This window comes from Punctularia strigosozonata (assembly GCF_000264995.1).
Source record: "Punctularia strigosozonata HHB-11173 SS5 unplaced genomic scaffold PUNSTscaffold_11, whole genome shotgun sequence".
Taxonomy (NCBI): Eukaryota; Fungi; Basidiomycota; class Agaricomycetes; order Corticiales; family Punctulariaceae; genus Punctularia; species Punctularia strigosozonata.
This window is the reverse complement of record NW_006767443.1, coordinates 519,181-526,947: the sequence shown is the minus strand read 5'-3', so window position 1 is coordinate 526,947 and position 7,767 is coordinate 519,181. Positions and strand designations below refer to the sequence as shown.

At 58.0% G+C, this 7,767-nt stretch overlaps 3 protein-coding genes across 3 annotated transcripts; all 3 read left to right on the top strand.

Moving 5' to 3' along the window:
* Nucleotides 1-872: 872 nt before the first annotated feature.
* Nucleotides 873-3,224, top strand: PUNSTDRAFT_73659 (uncharacterized protein; the record flags this gene model as incomplete). The annotated part of the gene is made up of 2 exons (XM_007386528.1): nucleotides 873-1,424; nucleotides 2,742-3,224. Coding segments are annotated over 2 exons (1,035 nt in total), but the record flags the coding sequence as incomplete, so codon positions are not given.
* Nucleotides 3,225-3,718: 494 nt separating this feature from the next.
* On the top strand, nucleotides 3,719-4,219 carry PUNSTDRAFT_33417 (uncharacterized protein; the record flags this gene model as incomplete). Its single annotated transcript, XM_007386527.1, has 1 exon — nucleotides 3,719-4,219. A coding segment is annotated over one exon (501 nt), but the record flags the coding sequence as incomplete, so codon positions are not given.
* A 2,415-nt stretch (nucleotides 4,220-6,634) lies between these two features.
* Nucleotides 6,635-6,859, top strand: PUNSTDRAFT_32250 (uncharacterized protein; the record flags this gene model as incomplete). The annotated part of the gene is made up of 1 exon (XM_007386526.1): nucleotides 6,635-6,859. A coding segment is annotated over one exon (225 nt), but the record flags the coding sequence as incomplete, so codon positions are not given.
* Nucleotides 6,860-7,767: the final 908 nt, after the last annotated feature.

Below are 7,767 nucleotides of genomic sequence, written 5' to 3'. Positions count from 1 at the left end.
CCGGCTGCCGACGGACCGTATCGCCGCAACGACATCGCGCACGAGGACATGGCTCAGTCGGCACCAGCTCCTTATCGGCGGCCCCGCCCTGGCCCACGACGGCGACCTCGCATCTGGCAAATCGGCGCCCTCGATTCATCACAACTCGCGGTTACCGGCCGCTCGATCTCGACGACAACCGCATGCGCGGGCGATGGGCTCGATACGGCCAGGGACGAGGGACGAGGGATCAGCAGGGGGGAAAGATAGGAGTGATGGTCGCGTACGAATGAATGCACGTATAAATCCTCGATATCCATGTACCCTAGCGACAGCATCCGGCTCACCCAACGTCTGGACGATATATACCTTGTTCCCCTTTCATCTACGAGCAATACAGCGACTACCGACAGCGACTACCGACAGCGACTATCGACTACCGACCACCGACACCGACCGCCTCATCGACTCTAATCCTCATCGCGCGCTTCGCGCGCCTCCCAACGCTTCCACACTTCACTCACCCGGCAGCCACTGTTTAGCCTCGAGGACTCGCGCATATCAATTATCGCGTCGCCCAGCCCACCGGCTTCGCACCTCTACAACTGGAGCCCACCGCGAGGGTTTTTCGAACTCACAACCTGCCGATCTTCACCATATCTTAACCAATCATCACGTCTCTACCTCGCGACGCTCGTGGTCGCTTCCTCCCTCGACGACATCTCTCAGCAGCTACCACTACACCGACTCAGCCTCTAGCGCCTCCGTCATCCCTCCCTAGTCTCTCCCGCTCCCTCCAAGAAGAACTCCAGGCGGCTGCGCAGCTTTCGCCTCCACCGCATCCGTCTATCACTCCTCATTCACCTATCCCTAGTAACTCTCCTACTGGTACCTCTACCATGGCGACCCCTATGCCTGCGCGACACGATCACAGTGCGCCGGTCTTCAAGACTACTGCCGACCTTCCCGGATATCTCGACGAACTCGAACGTCTATTTAGCGAACATGGTGTCACCGGGGAACGCGAGAAAGTCAATGCTTCTCTTCGTTACCTACCGCATCTCGAAACTCGTGTCTGGAAGTCTGTTGGTGCCTTCACAGATCTGACGAAGACCTGGGACGAATTCAAGGCCGAAGTTATTAAACTTTATCCAGGGTCGTCCATCGAAGGACAAACTACTCGTGGCGACCTAGAAACTCTGGTCAATGCACGCGCGGCCTCTCCCATCTTGACTCGCGCGGAACTGGGTGAATACAACCGGCGGTTCAAGGTTCTCGCCGACGACCTACTCAAGAAGCACGGCGGGAAGATCTTCTCCGACAATGAAGCAAACTACGCCTACCTTCGAGGTTTCATGGCCGGCGACTTCCGGAAGAATCTCATTATGCGCCTAACCCTCACCAACCCCGACCATGACAGCGAGCTAGCTTACGATCGCAACAAGGTTTTCACCGAGGCAGACGCTATTCTCTCGGGGCATCGCGGCGCCGCCTCTCTCCTCGAACCCTCGGGATTTACGACCACGGTTAAACAAGAGGACCTCTCATCGGCTCTCAAAGCGCAGGCGTCGGCCTTCGACTCGCGCATGGCATCACTTGAGTCAATGTTCTCTTCGTTCATGACCGCACTCGCTCCGGGATCCGCAGCAGCTTCTCCCAGCATCTCTCGACCTCCCCCACAAAGTCAGCCAGCCCCGTCTAGCAACTCAGGTTGCCACTTCTGCGGTGGATCATGCATTATCAGGAACTGCCCGGAGGTAGCTCGTTACATTGCTCTTGGTCTTCTCTCACGTGGCGCGGACGGACGGCTCGTTCTTCCTGGCGGCACATACATACCAGGTAACCGCGGGAACCCCAGCTCGTATATGAAGGATCGGGTGGACGAATGGCACCGCACTCATCCGGGCCAGGTGGTTTCAACCCCACGCGACAATTCTACGTCTACCACGCGCGATCAGCCACCGCACCTAACCAGCAACTTTGTCACGTTCTCGGCATCCTGTCCCGCCACTTCGGCTTCTGGGTTCTCCCTCGAAGCAACGCACCCTTCCTCAGCGCGCATTATCGAGCTCGAAGACGACGATACCGATCCAATCCAACAATACTTGCGCCACCAGATCTCGTCATGCGCTCCCAGTGATCCTCGCATTCGAGTATTCGAAGCGCAGCTCAGCGAACGTCGCGCAGAGGTGGCCAAAGGGATCGAAAAAGCCCGGACTTCGACACGTGCCAACAAAGGGAAGGCCGCGGTCCGTTTCGCCGACGAGCAGCACGACGGACGCGCCAACGACGACATCCGCAATCGGCCCGCGCCTGTCCCGATTCACGAAGACACGCCCGAACGCGAACCTTCGCCACCGCCCGCACCTCTTCGCTCACCCGCACCGACCTCGTCCTCGCTACCGGCGGCCTTGCATCCAGCTCAGATTCCCTCAGCAACTGCTGCTCCTGGACCTCGCCCGCCCGTTAACGCGCCTCAGTCTGCTCGTGTCATCTACCCGCCGAAGGCACCGCGCCCTGCTGGGCACTCTGGCGTTCGGACCGTCGCGCCTATTGAGGAGGATCTAGCCGTCGACAAACTTGTTGACAACTTTCTCGATTCGCCGCTGCAAAGTATGACCGGCCGTCAGCTTCTTGGCGCATCTTATGCTGCTCGGCGTGAACTCGCTTCTCGTATCACGCCTCGCAAGGTACCCACTGCCGCCGACACTTCCGCAACGACACTTTACTCCTCCGGCCCACCTCCTTCCATCGCATTCGAGTGTGACGACTGTGGCGAGACTCATGATCACGCCTCAGCACGCCAGCTCCAGAAACTCCGCGTTCTCCGCCCGCTCATCTCGAACCAAGTACAAGCCGAATGCGTGATAGACTCCGGGTCAGAGGGCGTCATGATGCGCAAGGACGTCTGGGCGGCTACCGGTTTACCTCTCTATGTCGACGACGCCATCAACATCACAGCCGCGAACTCCACTACTACACGTACCCTAGGCGGCCTCCGCAACGTCCTATTCAACATTGGCGGCATGGAGATCTACCTCCAGGTTCAAGTCATTGAAGATGCGCCTTGGGAGGTCCTCCTCGGTCGCTCATTCTTCACCCACACGGCTTGCGAAACGAAGGACTCACCTGATGGATCATCGCTGCTCACTCTCACACACCCGGAGACTGGTGAACGCGTCCAAGTTCCGACGCTCGAGCGCCCAAAACGGCATTCTCCCCGCAAGATCCAGGGTTTTGTTTAGGTGTCAATGACGCGGTCCCACACCGTCGAGACACTCCGCTGTCCACTATACCCATCTCTCGTTCTTGTCCCCAGTGTTTCCTCAGCTCCTCCGTATCTGGTCTCTCCAGTTCAGTCCGCAACTCTCAAGTCTCCTTTTCCGACCTTCCCAATACTCCGGTAAACCTAATCAACACTTACGTCTGTCAAGTCGCGCCCGTCCCTCCTCGAGCTTCTCCTTCCCATACCTGCGTCTCTTCCCTTCTTTTCCAGGATACGCGTGCGAGTTCGACCTTATACATGCCGCTGCCGGCGCCACCTCCTCCATCGCTATCATCGTCTGCGCTCATCCCCGCATCGGTCTTCTCTTTCTGCGGCGAATCCACTCTATCTTCTCTGGGCTGGGACTCCATACCTCTCGGAGATCTCAAACTATCTCACCGCTCTACGGTTTTTGAGCTCGAACTTTTCAGCTTCTCGCCTACTGCCGACACCGACAATGGGTCTTCCGCTTTTGGTTCAAAGTACAAGAAGGTCGCAAAGCGAACGTTTCCAGTATCAACTATTACGCCCGAAGAGTTCCGTATCGTCCGCCGCTACCTGCCCGACATCTTATCTAGTATGAAACCTCTGCCTGCCAACCCGCCTTCCTTCCAGCCCGGCACGCGCTACACCGAGGAACGAAGGCGCGCTCAAAATATCGACCCATCCGGCTTCCTCCTTCCAAGCGAGATTGACCTCGTGCACTGGATTCTTCGAGAGAACGAGGGTGCACTTGCCTGGAGCGAACTAGAGAAGGGCTCCTTCTCCGACGAGTGGTTCGATCCCATCCAGATTCCGACTGTCGACCACGTTCCGTGGGTCCTCAAGAATATCCCGCTTCCACCAGGTATCCGCAACAAGGTTATCGAGATCATCAAGTCGAAGATCGCTGCGGGTACTTACGAACCGTCGAACTCTTCGTACCGATCTGCGTGGTTCTGCGTTCTCAAAAAAGATGGCACTTCCTTGCGACTCGTGCATGATCTGCAGCCCCTCAATGCCGTGACGATACGTGATGCTGCCGTTCCACCCAATATGGACCAAATGGCCGAGGACTTCGCCTGCCGCGCATGCTACGGTGTTCTCGACCTCTTCGTGGCCTTCGACCAGCGCTCACTCGACTCACGCTCTCGCGACTACACCACCTTCCAGACACCGCTCGGCACCTTCCGTCTAACCGCCATTCCCATGGGCTACACAAACGCTGCGCAAATAATGCAGGGCGACATCACCTTTATCCTCCAGGACGAAATTCCAGAGTACACGACTCCGTACATCGATGACGTACCGGTGAAGGGCCCTCGAACCCGACATGAACTCTCCGACGGCTCATACGAGGTCCTTTCAGCGAACCCTGGTATCCGTCGGTTTGTTTTCGACCATCTCACAACGATGCATCGCATCCTCCATCGTATGGGTGTCTTTGGTGGTACCTTCTCCGGTCCAAAGTCGATCCTATGCGCTCCGACAATCGAACTTGTCGGCAATCACTGCTCATACGAGGGCCGCATTCCTGATCAGTCTCGCATTCGGGTCATTCTCGACTGGCCACCCTGTTCCTCGCTCACCGACGTGCGGTCTTTCCTCGGCACCTGTGGCGTTATGCGCGTTTTTATCAAGGACTTTGCGCGAATTGCCCGCCCTCTCGTGCGCCTCACACGCAAAGACTCGCCGTTCGAGTGGGGCAGTGCGCAGCAGGAATCCATGGACTTACTCAAAAACGCCTTCGCAACATCCGGCACGTTACGACCCATCGACTACTCATGCGACCGTTCGGTGTTCTTGTCTGTCGATTCCTCAATTATCGCGGTTGGCTATGTCCTTTCCCAGCTTGGCCTCGACGGACGCCGATATCCAGCGCGCTTCGGCTCTATTCCGTGGAATGAGCGCGAGTCTCGCTATAGCCAGCCGAAGGTCGAGCTTTATGGCCTCTTTTGCGCGCTCCACGAGGAGCGGATTCATCTCGTCGGCGTGAAAGACCTGGTGGTCGAAATGGACGCCTCCAGCGTCAAGGGGATGTTGAATAACCCCGATCTGCAGCCGAACGCGACGATCAATCGCTGGATCGCAGCTGTCAAACTCTTCAACTTCCGCCTCGTTCACGTTCCCGCAACTTCACACAAGGGTCCAGACGGGCTGTCTCGACGCCCCCCTGCTACTCACGAGTCTCTCGACACCGCTGCCGCCGCAAATGATTGGATTGACGAGGCCTACGGCTTCTCTGTCATAGCCAACTCGGGTCATTCTTCTTGCGCGCCGCCAACTGCCTGCTTGTTCAGCCTCGACCCTCTGCCATCCGATCACAGCCTCGCTCATCTCCCACTACCTCCGCGTAACGAGAAAGCTTCTGCCGCCGACGACCGCGTTCGACTCGTCGAAAGCTACCTCCGCGATCCGCTCGCTAAACTACCTGTCGAACCCGGTCAGCTACAAGGTTTCATTCGGTACGCTCACGACTTCTTCCTCTTCGACAACCGACTCTGGCGACGAAGCGCCGATGGTGCTCATCAACTGGTTATATTTGACCCGGCGCGCCGCCTCTCGCTGCTGCAGCAGGCACACGATGCACTCGGTCACAAGGGCAAATTTGTAACTCGGCAGCATCTTCTTCTCCGTTTTTGGTGGCCTCATCTTGATGCGGACGTCTCCTGGTTCGACGACACCTGCCTGGAGTGTCAGAAGCGGCGCACCCATCATGTCACAATCCCTCCAACCGTCGCGTACCCGGCGCCACTGTTCCGGAAGATATATTGTGATACAATGCACATGCCCCCGGCGAATAAGTTCAAATACATCGTCCACGGGCGTTGCTCGCTTACCGGATGGCCCGAATGGCGCGCGCTTCGTGTCGAAAACGCTGAGCAGATCGGACGCTGGCTATTCGAGGACGTGCTGTGCCGATGGGGAGGAGTTGAAGAGATCGTCACTGATAACGGACCACAGTTCATCGCCGCTACCACATGGCTCTCGACGAAATACGGCATCCATCGGATTCGGATTTCCCCTTACAACTCACGCGCCAATCTGGTCGAGCGTCGTCACTTTGACGTCCGCGAAGCCATAGTCAAGACAGCGGGAGATGACGTCTCCCACTGGTACAAGTACGCGCACCACGTTTTCTGGGCCGAACGGGTAACCGTTCAGCGCTCCACGGGTCACTCGCCATTTTACATGGCCCACGGTGTCGAACCCGTCCTTCCCTTCGATCTTGAGGAAGCGACCTGGCTTGTGAATTATCCTACTGATTCTCTGCCGGCTTCGACGACCGATCTGCTTGCCGCACGCGCTCGAGCCCTTCAAAAACGCGACACCGACCTCGAAAACCTGCGGGAACGTGTCTTTTCCGCTCGCGTCGCTTCTACCACTCGCTCGGCTGCTCGCAATGCCACCAAAATCCTCGACTACAACTTCGATTCTGGCGCTCTCGTACTCGTGCGGAATTCCGACAACGAAAAGAACCTATCCGGCAAGACGAACCCACGATACCTTGGTCCCATGGTCGTCGTGCGACGTAACACCGGTGGCGCTTACGTTCTCGCCGAGCTCGACGGGTCTCTCTCTCGTCTTCGGTACGCCGCTGCTCGTCTTGTTCCATACCACGCGCACTCCCGAATCGATGTCGACATCTCCCATCTCACTGGCCTTTCCGTCGATGACCTTACCGCGTTCACCGCCGACGACCCGGTTGAAGAGCTGTATCCCGAGCCCGACCCTCCCGCACTTGTGCCCGAAGATTCAGGCGACTCTCCTGGCTGAGAAGTATCGCGCTTGCTCCCTCGAATCCTTCCCCATGTCTCCATTCTGTTGCTCTATCTCGTCTCCGTTTCTCCCATCCCTTCCTTGCTGCGCTCGTTCGGGATCCGCTGAGGACGCTTGCGCCCGATGATGCTGTCATACGTGCGCAAGAGTGTGCTTTCGGGCCCTCGCACAGACACCCGTTCACCGTTGCCTCCCAGAACCAGGTCTCTCTTATTGACATCCACACCTATATTTATTCGCCGAATTCACTTGATTGGACAACACCGCCGTCCCCGTCTCACGCCCCCGTCTCACCTTCACTCTCCGGTAGTGACCCGGGAGGGTCACTGGTTTTTACTTGGGGGGGGATGTGGCGCTCTGACTTCGCGCGCGTCCGGACACGCACTTGATTGCGCTACTCAACGCCCGGTGGCAGTGCGGTGGCCTCTCGCTCTCGCCTCGACGACCTCACTCTTTCCCGGCTCGGCATGGCGCTCACACAACATCTTCCAGCACCCGGCTGCCGACGGACCGTATCGCCGCAACGACATCGCGCACGAGGACATGGCTCAGTCGGCACCAGCTCCTTATCGGCGGCCCCGCCCTGGCCCACGACGGCGACCTCGCATCTGGCAAATCGGCGCCCTCGATTCATCACAACTCGCGGTTACCGGCCGCTCGATCTCGACGACAACCGCATGCGCGGGCGATGGGCTCGATACGGCCAGGGACGAGGGACGAGGGATCAGCAGGGGGGAAAGATAGGAGTGATGGTCGCGTACGAA